Below are 19389 nucleotides of genomic sequence, written 5' to 3' on the forward strand. Positions count from 1 at the left end.
TCGACGGAGCCGGGTCGTCGGGTAACGTTTCGATAACAGGGAACAAATTTATTAAACGGTGATCCGTCGTTTGATTTTACAACGTGTACTTTACAATCGCAGTCCTTGTGGTTTCTCCTTACAAAATAATCGGTAGTCTTAACATCTCTAGGAATTCTCTTCGTGAAGTATATCTACAATTGCCGTTAAAAAGTTTCCAAGGGAACTGGGTACAAACAGGATAATTAGTATGCTACAAGGATAGGAGGTTGAGCGAATCGCAGATCATCTTTAGGCGTTCCGCGAGCTTCCCGAGACTGGGGTGCAGGTGTAAAAATATGTATAAATGCAATTTTCTCGATGTAATTTCTGGTGTACCATTCTGTCACGTCGAAAGACAATTGATCGAGATCGATAACACTTCGATTCGACATAGTCCCCCTCCCTATCAATAAATAGACATTGTATAAAAATCGGGAATTAAACCATCGTTCCTATAAAAGTTCAGTTCGTTTTATAGCCGAGCCCTGCCCTCGAGGATGTCATTGTATAGCTGTTCCGTGAGTTTCACGTAAGTGCCCGTGTTATCCAGAAAATACACTGTGTCTGTTATCTGCAAACAACCATTAGAATATGTGAGTATTTACGTGTATAAAATAAAGAGAGAGAAAGAGTACGGATAACGTTTACCTTTTTAATGTTAAAACCTTCCAACTGGAGATCTTTTTTCTTCAACTTAAACGTGCCTAAAAAGATGCAAACAGCAATCGTCAGTCCTATCGATTTTATAAAGAATGTTAACATCGAATGATCCGAATATAGTTAGTTACCAGTCATTGGCAATTCTGATAGAACTCGAACGAAAAGTGGCCTGGCGTAAGACGGTAGTGCTTTCTTCACACCTTCCGCCATTTCCTTGATGTTGCACGTATTATCCGGGTCGTAAATAGCTGCCATACCAGCCTTCCCTTCGACATGAGGTACCTAGCAATTACACGAGACATTTAAAGCTGATTAACACATTATTACAATGTGATTACTGTTCCCCCTCTGACAATCACCTCGACGCCATAAACGGCTGCGTCCTTCAACCCTATCACGTTGCTGACGATAGCTTCGACTTCCGAGGTGGCCACATTTTCGCCACGCCACCTACGATTGTTACGAAACGTCGTTAGAAGTTTCACGAAAAGCGGATAACACCGGAGCGTATACTTTCCGCAATTAGTAGTCTACAATTTCGGAACGACATTGTTTTGCGAATTAACCGTATCCTGGTCAGACTATGTACGATCATGGAAATAGTGAATAGGCTTGCCTGAAGGTGTCACCGGTCCTGTCCTTGAAGTAGAAGTAGCCCAATTCATCCATTACCAAAATATCACCTGTTGCGAAAAACGCGGTTTAATCATCACTCGGGGCGTCCTACGAAACAAACCATTTTTGTTTGAACGAATCACCGACCAGAATTGAAGACACGGTCGCCCTTCTGGAATACGTCTCGCAGGACCTTCTGCTCGGACGCTTTTTTGTCCGCGTAACCGCAGAAGTCGTTTAGTACCTTCTTTGGGTTTATCTTGCCCACGAAGATGCCTGGCTCGCCTGCAACACGAAAGGGAAACAAAATCAATGTTACATTCTAATCAATACACGTTGCAAATCCAGAGAAAAATTAACAGCGAATACAATACTTTAATTATTAACAAGTTAAAGTACAACTGACGTATGATTCTTAAAAAGAATGATAAGAGCGAGTTTATTTAAATTTTTCATCATTTTCATTAAAATTTATGCTTGACTCAGGAAACTTACTCAATTATTTTCTACGAAAGTGTCTTTATCAGCCCAACAATTTTAAAATAAATAATTTAAAACCGGACGTTTAACCGATACGCAATAGATAGTATTTAAAACTTAATTACTCAATTTTCGACGATTAAGTAAAATAATATGCCGTTATATTGACAAGCTTTAAAAAATGCCTTCAAAAATGTGTTTCGAAAAATTACTGGATAAAGCTTAGAATTGTTATAAACATTGTCAATAATATATCGTGAGAATGATCCGTCGTCCGAGAGTTAATTATAATTTATCGTCGCATTTCCATTGTTCGCCTTTCCATCGACTAATATATATCGCGTTTTAAGTAAGTTTTATTTCGTATATGTCTTAAACTATTCATTATACTAATCCTATAGAGCAGGATTTCAATTATCGGAGGCTTGGATATCAGAATTCTCAATTCGTCATATTCGTTGCGTTTGTAAACGTCTCGATCTATCGCAAACCATAAACATTGATTACGGAAATATTCGATGAGCTCACCAGGTTTGCAACGCATGCACAAGCCGTCAGGTCCTCTGACGGGTTCTCCAGTTTCCTCGTCGATTTTCAATAGAGCCACTGGGTATAAGGAGCCTGAACAGAGTGGTACGAATCCCACGGCGCCGATTTTGTTATCGATGTTCACTGTAAAATGCAACAAAGAAATAATTTCTAGTTATCCTACAGTTACGGTAAATTCCCAAAGAGATTATGAAATATTTTCAAATACCGAGATTGGAATTTCCTTCCGTGGCACCATAGAATTCGCCTATTTGAGCAACATTGTATCTTTCGAGGAAGGGCTTCCAGATGTGGGGTCTGAGTCCGTTCCCGAATATCAGGCGAACCTTGTGCTTCTTGTCGCAGGGATTTGGCGGAACCGTGAGCAAGTATCGGCATATTTCACCGATGTATTGGGCGACCTGTGATTAAACAATAGTTGCATGCAATGAGAAACTTCTTACATTGATCAAGAAAGCTGTTGTTAATTGATCGTCGTGCTATTACGCTTAATTTACTCGAATCTATGTTAACAAATTTCTGTTTAGCGTCAACAATGGATTACGTTAAAAGAATTTATTTAAAACAATTATCAAACAATATTTTTGAAATTGTAGAACTGTTTTTCTATGCTATTGAGATTTGATTGAAAATAAAAGATTTAAGCGAAACTCGTGTAGAAGATTTTAACGCAGCTCTATTAGCGATCATTTTTGACAGATACCTAATCTTTAACGGGTCGCTAATCTTTTACGAATTAGAATTTGTTCGGGCAATCTTACAGTGCATTCGTAGTGGACGCAGTCAGGCCAGAATTTCGAAGCGCTGAAACGTCTGCGGAGCACCACCGTAAGGCCGCACAACAGTGATTGTCCAACTCCGATTAATCCGCCCGCAGTGTGATAAAGCGGCAACGAATTATAAATTCGATCGGTCGAACGCAGGTTTAGCATGTAGTAAACTCCGCACGACATCAGCATGAACCTATAAAAGAACATCTTTTTAAATCATTCTTTCATATGTTAATCAATACTATAGATTAAAACATATTTACTCTGCTCGGTAATTTTTGTTCGATATCGCATAAAATAACGACGACATTGCAGATTCTAATCTTCCACTTATTTACATGACACATTCTGCACATTTAGATAAAGTTTCGTGTATTCGTGGTGTTAATTTTTTTCAGTGTAACCTTGAAGTGCACTTGCAATATACAGGATGTCCCAAATTTTAATGTATAATACAAACTTTGTCAGTGTATTCTATGGCACAAAGTAAAATAAAAATGTTATGTAAACATAGCTCATGTCATCATTCTGTACGACGCACCACTATAGTGGCCTTCGCGGATGCCGTCTGATAAATTGCTAAAGTTAAAATGCTTGTATCATATCTTTGAGAAAAATTATAATTTAATCATCAAACACTTCATTCCAATGTACTTGTGTAAAGGACAGCATTATCCGTCACACGTTGCAGTGCCGTATCGTTTACACGTAATTCGCGTTGAACTCTGCCGTACTGAGAAACAACCCGCGTAAAGTTCCGCGGTGCCTAAGAGGTTCAGAAGTTATAACAAAAATTCCGAAGAGGAATAGTAATCAACTTGCTGTTACTTAGATCAACAATATTGTGTTTTTCAGTGTGTTTATGTAAGCTATGTTTACTAACTGAGGTCACCAAACATTGAAATAAATTTTCGTCGGTAATAGCTATTAGTGTAAAGGATTCAAAAAATCGCAGCCCGTGCGGATCGCAGCAAGGTACCGAGGCTGGTCAAGGGCGCAGTTTATGATTACGGTGCGGCCGTGGCTATTTTTGAGATTTAGCGAAACTTTCTGTTTTAATGAAATTTGTTAGATTTAGTATTTTAGCTAAAGGCCCCAATAGCCGTTGACGCACCATAAAAGCAAGCCAAGTACGGACTGTTAAGGGTCTTAGGTAAGCAACAAATTTTTGTTATAACTTCTTAATAAAGCTCTATATGATCTATGTTTCCATAATATTTGTTTTTACTTCGTGCCATCATTTGAACATTAAAAATTGAGACACCCTGTATACGAGAGCGTTAATGAAAAGAATCGAAGACTTAATGAGAAAATTTTCCGGAAAGTGTTTAGCTGTTTGGTCAGCTGTTGGGTCAACAAATCATTATCTAAATACTGTCGTAATCGATGAGTAGACAAATATTCACGCAAGCATCCGTAATCTGTTAACACTGAAGTAAAAATTAAAACGCGATACACTCGTAAAATGATTATTTAACGACAGATTAAATCTCATCGCCTTCATTACTTAAGCACTTGAAGTATTCTCTCTACCTCCTACCGAAAGGTTAATTAGGATCCAAAGGTTGCCACGATAACATCAATAAATAAATAAAACAACAAGATTTGTAATATAAAATTAAAATATTATCTTGTCTTGTTTTCCTGAATTTGAACGAAATAAAGAGAATCGTACCTTAGATTAGTGATGACTGCTGCCTTTGGCATGCCAGTAGTTCCCGACGTATAGATGTAGATCAATTTATCGCGGGGCGTACCGCGAGCTATCTCCTCGACGAGAGGCGCCGGATCGACATTGCGGAGTTTTGTGTTCAGATCGATTGCGCCTTCTAAACACTCTGTATCCGACAGTTCCGACCACTGGTACAAGGTCAGTTCTGGGATTTTGTCTTTGACGTCACGAATCGCTGAAAGAAACCATTAAATTACCACACATTTACAATTCAAGCAACGCTGAATTCATCTCACAATTTTATTCGATTTCTCAATCTTTTTATTTCAGAAACATCAACCTTCTTAAATATCTATCTTGTTTCGTTACGCGAGGCTCTTCGAATGATATATCTTTGTTCTAAAATATTATTTAAATGACTATGATTGAAAAAGTTGTTTCACGTTCCATCTCAAGATTGCTACTTAATGTTATCGGTAACTCTATCATCTTAACTTCATCCGATAAAAACAGATGTTGACTTCGAAGTAACTTCGAAAACATTTCTTTTCATAACATCTTTTACCACTTAGAATCAATCATGTTTTGTGCCGAGATATTTTCGTTTTATCGAGAACGAGAGAGATACTTATTTTTACGCTTTGGTACAGTAGTGTACGTAGGTGTTAAGAATCAATTATGCAAATGAAAAATGTTTTGATATTATTAAGAGATTAGAATATGTAACATAGATGACGTATTTTGAAGACGACACTAAAAGAAACACACAAATGAACGCTGCAATGGATAAATATTTGTTTTTTAGTATCGGGAATAATTAAAGTTTACTGTAAACGAGTTGAAAATAGCCCAACAACTCCAACGATATCAGTGGTAAATATTCGTTAATGTTATATTCATACAGGTCGGTTGACAATGCCTATTATGCGACAGTCGCGTTCTAATGCGATTGGTAAGGTCATCTACCTCATTTAATTCTTCAATGATTATACTGACGGTTACGCGTCAATGAACTTACCCTCTGCAAACTCCGCGCCAAAAATCACTGCTTTGCAGTCAGCCGCCTTCATGCTGTGCACCAACACCTCGTGACGAAGATTCGTGTTGATAAGTGCGCTCACGTAGCCAGCCTTGCTCAAACCGAGCCACGTGCCCACGTATTCGGGTCGACTTTCCATGATCAAAGCGACCCTGCACCCTCGAGTCAATGACGTCGAAATGAAGTACCGCCCCAGCCGGTTGCTGTACTCTTCCAGCTGCATTACCATTTAACAATACCATTGAATAACAACAATCATTGGGAAAATAAAGTTCGCTAAAATTTGCTATGTAAATTTGCTATTTCAAGTCGTAAGGTCAATCATTTGCGTTCGAAGCTATTTTAATTTCAAAACTAAACTCTTTCTTTCAAAGTAAAGTTTCCGATTTTGTATTATTCTTGTATTCCATGCGTATGAAATTCAGCTTATTTGTTCATACAGTAATTATATTTTTTAGCAACTTATTAAATGTAAAATAATCTGATAATGCACTAATTGTTATGTACATGTTACATGTACTTTTGTCGAATGTACTCGTCGTTGTCTGCACACTCTGCAGTAATTGTATGCAATATTTAATACGCCAGATTGTCAATTTAAGAGCCTAAAAGATCCCACAAAATCGAAGTCTATTCGATGACATAGAAATTAAAACTTTTACAGCAATAACTGCAGAAATTCATTTTCAATCGTCAGAAATAATTCCGCCGCTCATATACATATGGGCGACGCGACAGTCGACGCGTTAAAGTGCTAATTATTAGGTTGGAAACTATGAAACGGGCGCTTTGTTTAGTCTGTATTCAGCTGCGGCGCCCGTTTCATAGTTACCAACCGAATATATTGTTCAATCATTGGCAAGGTAGCGAACTTACCTCTTGATAGGTCCATTCCTTGTTCTCGAAGATGTAGGCAATTTTCTCGGGATGAGCGGTAGCAAAACTGGAGAACACCTTCGCCACCGTGAGCTGTCGCGTTTCCCACCACCATAGTAGGATATTCACACGAATGAACCTGTACGCACCCCTAAAGCCAGAGAAAATGGTCTCGTGATTGCTGTCTTCGAATTTCCCATGCTCGAAAATAATTTTGTTAAACTACTGTAGCAAATTGATTTTATTATTCTAATTGAATAAGTAATTACATGCACGTAAAAAAAGTAACGGCGACTATTTAAATTAGAATATTAAACTATTGTTTAAATAGTTATTATAAGCGCAAGTTTTCAACAGAGACAACTGAAGAAGAAATTATTTTTATATTTGAGAAGATTTTAGTTGAACTAAAATTTCTTGCGTGCGATGATTAAACTATAGATCTTTATACAGCTTCTAATTTTCACAGTTCATGGTACTAGGTTAGGGAGAAGATTTTCTTTTGCTGATTAAAAGATTCCTTGCAGCAAAACTTAATTAAAAATGCTATTAGTTTTTACTAGTATCAAAGCGAGTTTGTGTTGCATAATTTTACGCATACCATAAATGCATAACGATCACCACTCACAAGATAATGTAGAAAGAGTATTTTTCCCTTATTTACCGCCTCTAGTGTGCAGTCAAGTATTAGAGATAATAGCATATACTCTATCTTTAAGTAACAATTGAAACAAAATTGATAGCTTCATATTCAAGAGATAATAAACATGATCAAAGTTACAAAATCAAATGAATTTTGAACAGTGTTAAATTATAATTACATTACCATACAAAGCATTTACTTTTGTTTAACTATTATATAAATTCATAACATATAGAAACCGAATAAACGTGAATGTCATAATTTACATCATTAAAATTATAAGTACAAATTTTTTCAGAAACCAATACCTGACCTAATAAAATATCATTGGAAGCAGTGGGGTTTCTGCTTCGAAAGAATTAAAAACTATAACCATTGTCCGATTGTATGATCAGAAATGCGTAGGCGCGAAGATAACCAGGAAATTGGTTCTATGAAACTATATCAGCGGCAAAGTCGTATGAGGATTAGAATTAATGACGGTTGGAATAGATTCAATCCCATAGATTCTACGTGACACATTTCTGTTATGGGAAAGGGGTCAGGCGGAAAAGGATTCAATGAAACGATTAGATGGGAAGCGAATTGGGGTACGGCCGATGACGACGCTCGTATATTTTCTGGATCGGTAGTAACGTGTCCTTTCCCCTACCACGCTCCCCTAATGTTACATCCTCTCCTCTTGAAATCAATTGGTTAATATCGCGGCTGGACACGCGCGTGACATGTGTCACACGATCACAACCTTTCCATTATTGCTCCTTTGACACTTCTCTGATTGCGGTACTATTAACCGAAGGTGGCTAAAAATTCTGATTTGCCGTTCGGATCGCGTTTGTCACCAATCCAGTAATTTTCATGATCAGATGTTAATTATCGTTAATTGTGTTAATTTCTTTGAACTTCCGAGTGTCAGAAAAATTGAACGTTTCTACAAACTAGCTAGGGATCAGAATGGATAGATTTGTATTATTTTCATAAAATAATCTAAAATACTCGAGCACTTCCTGGTCCCCAAATATGGCTTCATTAACCCTTTGCACACTGTTCAAAAACTGTTAAAGATATAACTGTTGTGTGAGTCATAAGAGTCAATTTCACATGCGTAGAATGTACACTATGTTATATACAGTAGAAATAATATAAGTCAGGAAAACTATTTTCCTGAGTGAAAATGACTTCGAGTGTTAGTAGACGCTGTACGCATCTATGAGAAAAGGAATACGTAGCTGCAATTTGGAACAGTAGAACGATCAAGGAGTTGGAGGATGTTTAAGTATTACTTCCAATCTACTGAAATTAGTAATGAAAAAAGAAAAAAGCCTAGATGGTTCCCATTTATTGCAACACGTGCACTACATTTTTATTGTACTGACAACTCGTAAGACTATCATGAAAAGTTTTACAAAATTAAAAAATTTTGAATAAAATTATAATATTATATAAAAAAATAATTATAACAAGGTCTATAATTAATAGTCCGTTAATTAGTTGACAAAATAAAAATATATCGCATTTGTCTAGACTATTAAGTAATAGGTAAAATCTCTCAATGATTCCTCCATCAAAGAATTCTAGTCTCTAATAGAAACGCGGACTCTTGAATACTTGGATTTTTTTGTCCGAGCTTCACGCATGTTGTTTCAATTAATGAAAGTACAGGGATGTTAAGGAAAGGAATTAGAAGTTCAAAAGGGAAGTGTAGAAAGGTGGTACCGACGCGTCGTCGCTGGAAGATTACGCCTTTGTCGAAGCTCCCGTGTCACGGTGAGCATGCGACACCAGCGACCGCCCCTTTCAACGCGTCCACGGTGATTAAATGAAGTCAAATAAAATAACGAAACATGTTGCGCGGTAGGTAGAAGGATAACCTGTAGCTGCGGTACAGCGCTCGTGGTTTCATTGGTATGCATTAACCCCGGTAGTGTCGTCTCATTGCATCTCTAGATTGCCAGCTATTTGCAAACTCTGTTAGAATCTCCTGTCATCTCGTTCAACTTCTGCACTCCCTCTCTTTCTCTCTCTAATGCCTCTAAGATGGGGAACAGACACGTAATCCTTAACTATAAAAATCTTTAATTTTATAGTAATGTCAAGATTTTATTAAAAAATAAATACAAACACTCGGTTACCAAAGTATTTCCCATTATTCTCTGACGTCATTCCATTGAATAAATTATATTAAAATTCTATTGTATTCGAAATAAAACGAACACGTGTTATTATTTTTCGCAGAGTTCGGAACGTCATAAATGCATTAAGTTCCGCGATTCAGTAATGAAGGTTTGCCAATGGTGTTCATTTAATTGACCTATATTACGTAAGAACCTGTTAACGGATAGCATTTTATTGCGCGAGTTCACTGGAAGGAATACCACCAATTACATCGTTTTAGTTCTAGAAAACATAGAACGCATTTACAAACAAATAAGCCATAACTAGACTAGACCGATAACTAGTCTTTATGCAAAATGAAAACGTTGCGTATCAACTGCAAGAAAGGAGAACTACATAGACACTTATTCCTGACTTGAATTCTTCTAATGAGTTATAAATAGTATAGACAGATTGTCAAATTCTTTTAAGAGAGTCACTGCTTTGTATTTCATCTACTTATTTTTGTCATAAACAAATAGAGATGTACAGCGACAACAATTTAGACACGATCTCTCTAAATATAAAAATCTCTGAAAAACAAACTTGACAAATTCATATTTAGATACAAAAACAAAATAGACATGATTTGAATGCGACGCTACTAAAAACTGCTATGTCATATTTTAAATAAACTTTGACAGAGTCACATCCGTTAATATTTAAAAAGTTGTGAGATATGCAAGTATTCTACTAGTCAACTGATTCAACTCCATTAGCATAAAATACTGTAATAATGCTAATTGTAAGTCAGAAAACATGTTTTGGATTGCGAGTGCAATGCGGATTACATTAACATCGCATTATCGCATTAGCCAACCGAACGCGATTTATATTAACATGCGTCGTAAATGCAAGGAAAAACTTCTTTAAAAATCACGAAACCTCGGGAATGCGATCACTGCATCCCAAGGAAACTGTTCTCAAAAAATCAGCGAAAAAAAATCTGTGGTCTCGTAGGAAACTACGCGGGTACACCAATCCCGAGTAGGGCAAATGAGACCGGCTTTTGCTTTCCGAACTGCGATGGGATAGCGCTCAATAGACGCATGAGCACTCGTAGCCATCAGTTCGTTCATGTGCAAGGCCACGCGCGAAGATATTTGCCCCTCCAGCAGGCTTCGATGTTCAGAATCGTGTCGGTTAAGGAAAAAGACGTAGTGGAAGGATACGCCTGTTCTCTTGGTCATCGGTGATCATTCCGAATGACGAAATTCTTCATAATAGTCTCATCATTGTACGCGATTTCACGGTCGTACATTCTGCTGTCGGCATAAAAGTGAATCTCTCAAATAGATACGATTATTCGAGCCTTTTTATAATGATTGACAATCTATGACTATAAATACAAGTACATTTTTGCTTAAAAGTTGAGGGAAAATTTGAAAGAATTTATTGCATTTATCACAGATTTTTTCCTTCTTTTCTTGTTCTTTTTCAAAGAATTGAGATTTAAGCCGAAACAATCCTGTGAGCACATAAAATAAGATACAATTAACTCCTTGCACTATAATAACGAGTCAGACTCGTGAGAAACGTTTCGTGCACGATTCGATAAATATGGCTGCCAATCATTTCTATTAAATCGAAACAAAATTTGAAACCCCTGTCATCGAAATTTGGGAATGAAAGTAAACGAGGACCATCAGAACACTAGAATCATCTCAAGACATCAAAGAAATAATTAAGGACGAAACAGTCGTAATCAACGTAGCTCTGAAAGACGTAATAGTGCAAGGGGTTAAATGGTATAGATTATAGTTGTAGTATTGGCAGAGATATAAACGTAACAGCCTCAGGCAAATTTTTTTAAATCAAGATAAGGAACAACTATTCCAAATAATTCATTTCAAACCTTTATTATCGATACTTCGAAATATAAAGGATTATTTTCTTACTTTTCAGAATTAAAAAATGATTTAATAATTGATGGGATAACACTGCTTGATTAACAGTAAGCAAACATTCACTTGTATTTCTAAATGTCCGAATATTAAAGTGACTCTAAAAACAGGCATTGTTTCATTTAGAACTTGTTATTTAACAAATATTGTCAGTTATGCAAGTAATATCTATGCCATTATTAACTAGACACAGTGCGTTCGCGTTACACTCAACTTCTTTCAAATTCTTTAGTATTTTAACCCCTTCCACTACAATAACGAGTCAGAGTCGCGGTGAAGATTTTATGCAAGCTCTACTAAATATGAATATTATTAATTGCTTCTACAGCGAAGTAAAAATTAATTCTTCTGTTATCAAAGTATAGAAACGAAAGTAAATAAAGACAATACAGGAAACAAAAATTGTCTGGTCCTATTAGGAAAATTGTTAAGTATGAATATCGCAAGGGGTTAAGAACAAAATTGTAATGGAATAAAGTAGAAGTTTTACAGTGTCCGAATATTAAAGTCAGTCACTTTATGTTCTTCGAAATAGCGTGACTTATTCGCTTCGGTATGAAGCGTGCTTCGGGATATAGTGGACGGCGAATGAACTGCAACTCTCGACAACCTGTTGCAACCGCCTGGGAACTCGTCTCGCCGTGATTCCGGTAAGATAATCCGTCGATCCGTGCGAAACGGACTGCATCGAAGACGCCGGCACTGCTTATGTTCACACGAACACTTAAAATCCGAAATTGGCATCCCCCGGAGGTAACTCTTCACTTTATTATTAACCCCTTGCCGTACCATTTTCTTTGCAATTACTATGATTAGAATTTTTTCGATCGCACTAATTTCTCAGCAGAAAAAGGAATTTTATATTTACCGTGTTTTTGTATCTACTCCAATGTTTAAATATTGGTGACAAGAGAATAAAATTTGTTTTCTTATTTGAAGGAGCGGATGGATCTAACAGCTTGTTGTTATAAATCTCCATTACGAGTCTGACTCGTTAAAGTACGGCAAAGGGTTAAACTGTGGATTTTTCAGAAATTTTCATACTAAATTCTACGAAGACTAAATAAGGCAAGAATGTATCCTAAATTCGTTCTGAGACAGTCAGGCTCTCAATCAGTTCATAAATGCTTGCGTTCGTAGGATCAGAAACGACAACTATTCACGATAAATCATTCTTCGGTTGATCGACGAGTAAACAAGGATCATGGATATCAGCAATCAATAATGTCCTATATCTCTAATCGCGCGATATCTCATCGGATTGATTTAATTAGACAATATTGTTGTCGCAAAATAATCACCGCCAAAAACAATATCTGCTTGTTCATCGTGACTTTTAAATCTATTGCATATTTTTCTCGACCTCGACTTGTTTGTGGACTGCTGAATGAGGGTACATGTCAAACACTCCATGTCTATTTATGGTTGCTTTCATTTGACGCAACATTCTGACAAGCTTTTAGTCAACAAAATATGAATTAGAATAATTATTTTGTACGAACTCCATTGTTAGCCACTTGCGTAGAACAGTATACGCATATGTTTATCCGCAACTGCGGTTGCAAATAAGAAATGGTCTAAGAATTTATACAAGATAGGACACATAACAGGCACGCCATTGTAATTGCACACTTATGAAATACAATCATCGGAAGCATTTTCCACCGTTTAACAGCTGCATGCTTATCACTAGAATTTAAAACTGAGATCTCCTTTGTCCTCTGAATTCCGTCGTGTCACGTTTGTTTGTATACCGTACCGCGCGTCGTAATTTTTCTTTAACATTGAGACACGTACGACTATCATTTCACGAAATGGTGATATTTCATGGAATTTTGATTTTTCGTAAATATTATGGCACGTATGTCCTCTAGCGGTAAGATAAAACTCCGTAAAGTAAGCAAGAATACAATTTTTCTGCTGTTTAATTAATCCTCTTAAAAGGTTCGTTGCAGTGACAAATTAACGAAGGAAACAGGAGCGAGAGAACATCGACGTTGATTAAAATTGTTTAATCATCTCCCTCCGTTGTTTCAACGAAACGCGAGCTTTGAACGTCGCTGCATGCACGGCATGTCTTTATCTCGGCCGTACGCTAGTTTTTAGGAGTCGGAGAACTGGATTGAGGAAATATTTGTTCGCAAACCGAGACTCGCTGTGAAATAACGTCACCATTGTTGGCGATCGCAGTACGGAAATATGAATCATATGGAGTGGCTACAAACAATGATTTATCTTCCATTATTTTGTACGACTTGTTTTATCTAGCCAGAGCAAATCGAATCATGAAAATCGACCTCCATTACTTTTCCAATTATCTTTCAGCAATGGCATACTATATTTCAGCATAATTGACTTAAGTAAGAGTTTAAAAGTTCCAGACACCTTGTTCTATCAACTTACAATGAAAACTATTTAATTTGAATGATTTACATTTAATAATTAATTTTAATACTGTTTTTACAGCAGGTATACGATTCCAGTCTTGTTATAAATTGTATTAAATAACAAATACTTAATTATTAAAAATCTAATTTCAAAACTAATAGTCATTAACTCTAAAAAGAGTATAACAAAAACTCAAATATAAATATATTATAAAACGTAACGAGTAGACGGCTGATTTTATGTATAAGAAAAAAGAGTAGGCGAAACACAATACACTGACGCTATTAGAAGATGTAAAAATTTGTTTGTATTCTGTAGAACTCATTAATATGAATCGATACAAAAATAGACGTTTACGTGCTTCCTGTTTCTTGCAATTAATGCAAATAAAATCATTATTCTGCCTAAACATCCGCAGTCTAGTAATGAGTACTGACTAACATATTTATAAAGCCATCAAATCTAGTTAAGCAGTACGTCCAAATAAGTTGTGATCCACGCCAATGTATCTACTGTTTGGAACAAAACGAATTAACAATCGTATCTACGAAGATATTTCTATAAGTTTCTACACAAATTAAGAAAATTCTAAAATGAAATTCCATTGAAGATAAAAGGAGTTTCAGAAGAGAAGCAACATGCGTGCAATTTTTCGTTCTATTATTCGCAATCTCGTGGTGACGCTCGTGCCTGCCGGCAAAATCACTTATCTCGAAGCCACGCGATTCCAGTCAAAATCTTATGGTGGCACGGCCTCCAAAAGATCGTGTATTCGCACGGCAAGTTCTGGAGCGTGAACCCAGGATCAACAATATCATTGAACAGGCTGTTTAAATTCCATGCGCTCCATATTGGCTATACAATGGTCGTGTCGTAGCTGCACAATGCACGGGATGAACACGACGCCGTTGAATGTGTGCAGGTTGGCAACCGCACAACCACGCGATGCCGAAGAATACGGACACAGTGTGTCAATCAATGGACGGGTTCTGCGGCTATGATGAAATCAATGCCAAATGCCCGGCTCGTTCGGCGTTATTATGCAACGTGAACGGCCTGGAAATCGCGTGGTCCGAAGAACGCCGCCGATTTCGTTCGCAAAACCGCGTGTACTTCCGGCGCCCGATCGATTACCGTCTGATGGGGACTCGCCGTTTACCGTATTCGTCCTCTAATAGTAAATTTCTGTCACGATCCGATATGCATAAATGCAGTGCTGCTTAACACTACGGCTGCCACGCCAACAGAATCGCAAATTTTATCAATCAAAGTAGAAATTAATTTCAAAATCTGAGCTAATAATTCTGTCGCTCAATTATAGACTTAAAGTAACTCTTAAACAAAATAACAATTAATAAAGTAACTCGAAAACAAAATATCATGTTATAATATATATCAATATCATTTCTATATAGAAATGACATTGATATATAGAAATGATATTGATATATATTATAACATGATATTTTGTTTCTAATGTAGAAATTGCAGAAAAATTATGGAAACATGGAAATGTCATTACAAATATCATTAAAATTGTAAAAGTTACTTTTATAAATGTTAGCACGTTAAGTGTCGAGTATAATCACCAAAGATTCATCGATATCGAAATCATTGAATTAATGAACAACACTTCTACATCCTAAAAAATCTAGCAAAATTTAATTTGCTCATATAGTAATTGCCGATTCTTGGGGAATCTTCATTTTTAGAATTTTGACGAAACGTAGCAAAACAATTTAAGAGAGTGCGGCATAGTGGTGTTACCGATATTGGCATCGTACTGATTTTCATGATAACTTCGTGCGAATACAATCTTCACTTTCTTCATTAGATCATGTACGAGCGAGTATTTTAGTAACAAACGTATCCTAATGCATTTAAGCGGTAGCATAAATTAAAAAGAGGGACGAAGAAAGGTCTTTAGAATTTCCCACAGCGCAGCAATAGGACCACCGCAAGGATTTTTGGAAACGAGAATATCACGCTATCCTAGGAAGATACTAGATTCCCCGATTAGTTTTCGAAGATTCTCTTACGGTGACACAAAAAAAAACACGCAAGCTGTGGCTGCCAGAAAAGTCTGTGCCACGGCATCGATTCACGACAAATGCCATGACCTCCATCGACCTACAGACACAGAAGTTGGATTCTGTATATTTTTATTAGAGTCTCGTTGTGCAATAGGTACGTTAATTACAATACCTAGACTTTGTGAAAAAATTGCGGACCCGCAAGTAAGTTGTGCGAAAAGGATTGCAAAACCGATGTAAATTCGAAGATGTGTGCGATAACTATTCACAAGCATTAGGCAATATAGTATACGTAGAACGTACAGCTAAATGCGAAACTAATTCTTGCGCATCTAATCACAGGAACGCTGAGTCAACTATTTTTCGTCTGATCTCGATCGACTATTGAATAGATTACGGAGTAATGTATGGATTTCATAGATATCTATAGATTTATGACAAAAATTAGTAGCTGCTCAAAAGTAGCTGCTAATGTCTTAATCTCTCATCTTACTAAAATTATTTAAGAAAGAAACGAAATTACCCTTGATATCTATATGCTGCAATGGCTACAGGCAATTTTTATTTCGATGTGTAGTCTACTAATCAGTTGTCAAGAATTTGTACTAATAAAAAACGAGCATAAGTGGGGATTTTGTAGACCACTGAAATTTATTTATATTTTTATATCTTTCCTGCATTTAGCTGACTAATAAGTAAACTACGGATTTTCGTATAAAATAAAAATTATCTACATCGACTGCAACAAGCACAATCCAAATAAAAATTTCTTCATTTCTCAAGCACCTTCATTGTGTTGGAAATAATACATGCATATCTTTAAATTCATTCAATATTTTCATTGTATTACTCATCTACACTTTTTGGTAAATAAACTCTACCGTCTACTGACAACTTAGCTCTCAAAATAGATTCGATCTTTGCAGCCTGTATATTAACAAGTCTGTTTGCTAAGGCCGCGGCAGGTGTCGAACACTTGTACCTAATCTACTCATCTCGTCGTCTCGCCTTTTCGATATTCGTTCTAAGCAAACAGCGGTTCTTTTCACGGAACAAAATGTTCCGGATGTACAGATTCGAGAACAGAGGTGGACTTCCGTGTTGGTAGTTCCAACATTTCATTATTGAACTGACAACAATATATGACGTTTGTGCGATAACATCAGAAATATCCGACGTAATTCGAGCGCTCGTGTGACCGTACTCTTAATCGATCGGGACGGTTCGCGAAACGCGTGCAATTGAAGGGACAAACGCGATCAGACGCCTCCGCTTTGACTCCTTTGGACGATGGACTCTCGATCGCGTTCCACTGAATAACCTTGCGAAGTAATGTCCAACTGCTTGCAAAACATCAACCTTTTTTGAACTAAAGAATATTTTGTGGACATTCTTTTTTCGAAGACCTCCGTTGCTACGCGAAGCATACCACTTCCACTATTTGCTGATTTAAGTATTAGTCACGGTATTCGAGTCAGTATGAGAATGTTTTTATGAGTTTCACGGTTGTCTGCGATTGAGAGGTTGTGATAAGGAAAAATGAGTTAGATGCTGGAAGATGAAAGTCCATTAATTAATGAACATTCGCCAATATAAGAAATTTATCAATGAAAGAAATTTACCAGAATCGATCAATGAAAGAAAAATTCAATCACTGAAAGAAAAATTCATCAATGAAAGATATTGGAATTACACTTTGAAATACTATTAGGTTGGAGGAAAAGTTCTGTGGTATTTTAAAGAAAATATTTGAATTCATTTTGCTTTAACACAAACCCAAGAGATTTAATGTGATCTCCAACAGTTGTATGATGAATGCCAAACTCTTCTGCAATTTCTCGACTTGTTAAATGTGGATTATTTTCCAGCATGGATCGCAAAACATCATTATCGATTTGGATGGTCGTCCAGATCGATCACTTTCTTGGAGGCTCAGATCCCCGGAACGAAATTTGCTCAACCATCTTTGACAAGTACGAACCTTTACAATATCTTTTCCAAATACCGCACATAAATTTCTACATGCAATCGATGCGTTGCTTCCTTTTTGGAATTCATACTGACATGTTTTTCACTTTAAATATCACAAGTAAATGATGAACGGTAAAAGACTCCTTTTATATTATACAGCAGGTAAAAAAGCAAGAAAAATTCCCAATGACTCACTAGCCAGATGTTTTTTTTATTTACAAGAAAAATTACCTGCCTATTTAAAATACGACAGAATTTCCTCCCTACAACCTAATAAAATTATCATGCTTTTGAAATAGTCGAGGATTGGAACGATTTAGTGAGATCGTAAAGAAAAAATTTTATCATCGATTTCTTTGAACGCCTCTTAGGAAAGCCGCATGGAATTATCAGCTGTAAGATTACAGAACAGTGGACAAAAATTTAATCGAATTGTACGACTTAGATACAGAATTCTTTGTACACAATTTACATGTAAATCCTCGTTTCCTCTGAACCGCGAATAAAATTATTCCTTTCACAAATCCTGCTAACCTTCTGTATTCCACGCTCACACAAAACTTCGCAACATCGTCGCAAAAACCGAACACGTGCTTCCGACAGATTTGCAATAAGCGTATCCGCGCTGCTCTCAATATAGACTTCAGTGTCAGCCGTCTCTTTATACATAAATCACAAAATGCTATTCAAGTATTCAATACTATCCAAACACTGATCGAAATGTTAGCTTTTTATCAGTTTTCTATCTCAAAATGTTAACAACTTCATCGTACCTGCCAAAGTACTTTCAATCCAAACGAATGTTTAAACGTTACACCTACATTTTTGCTATAAACGTGCTAGAAATAATCTTTACAAGATCATAGCAAATAGTTGTCTCTATTCGACCAAATTACACAATAATGATCTTCACAGGAACATGGCGCCGAGTTTAAGTTTACCCAGAAAGGAAAAGAAAGAGTATCAATTCAAGTTCAAAGTGGGAAAGTTGAATTTTCGGAGCAGGCCTGTCAATAATGCTCGCCAAACGAAAGAGCAAAATGGTGTAAAATTGCAGGTGACAAGGAACAGCAAAAATTTCCGTGTATTCTCCATTTATCCGATCGAATTACAGAACAATGCTGTTTTACAGTATCACGATGGAAATGAATACAGGGGAAAAAGAAGGTAGGAAATGGAGCGCGATGCCGAAATACGAATAATTTGTACAACAATACTCACAGTAAGTCTCTAGGCAAGGTCTTGTATAGCGCGTAAACGAATCGTCGGCGTTTTCCTGTGAGCAGATAACCGGTGATAAACACGGCCAGGGCCGCTATCACCAGCTCGCGCGCTGCCATGGTTAGGCGAACTTGAGGTAGAACGTGTACACTAGGCCGGCGTTTTGTAGCCTCTACAATATATAGAGCACTATCTCTGGTCGACGGGAAATCGAAAAGCGAATTCTTTATCTCGGTTTTCGCGGAGCCGAACGAACACTCGCTGAGACGGCGACTCGCGACCGAACCGCGACCGAACCACGACTGACAACGTTGTCAACGAACGTGATACACGCCGATGCGGCTCACCGTCTACGTGTGTTGGCCGCGTGTACGTGCATCGTCTCGCGAGCCG

At 37.0% G+C, this 19389-nt stretch overlaps 1 protein-coding gene across 2 annotated transcripts; it reads right to left on the reverse strand.

Annotated features, from left to right (window-relative positions):
- Window positions 1-22: 22 nt before the first annotated feature.
- On the reverse strand, window positions 23-19389 carry Fatp3 (Fatty acid transport protein 3). 2 transcript variants are annotated; one of them, XM_078196463.1, is made up of 13 exons: window positions 18997-19389; window positions 6683-6833; window positions 5786-6023; window positions 4771-5002; window positions 3087-3288; window positions 2534-2726; window positions 2305-2448; window positions 1444-1581; window positions 1298-1364; window positions 1041-1131; window positions 810-963; window positions 670-725; window positions 23-592 (listed from the first exon to the last, which is right to left on the reverse strand). In XM_078196463.1, the coding sequence occupies exons 1-13, from the start codon at window positions 19113-19115 to the stop codon at window positions 494-496; spliced, it is 1884 nt and encodes a 627-aa protein (XP_078052589.1). In that variant the 5' UTR covers window positions 19116-19389; the 3' UTR covers window positions 23-493. The 2 variants fall into 2 exon arrangements, with proteins under 2 accessions (XP_078052589.1, XP_078052590.1); XM_078196464.1 differs by lacking the exon at window positions 18997-19389 and adding an exon at window positions 9197-9335.

The sequence above is a fragment of the Augochlora pura genome, chromosome 2 (genome assembly GCF_028453695.1).
Source record: "Augochlora pura isolate Apur16 chromosome 2, APUR_v2.2.1, whole genome shotgun sequence".
Classification (NCBI taxonomy): Eukaryota; Metazoa; Arthropoda; class Insecta; order Hymenoptera; family Halictidae; genus Augochlora; species Augochlora pura.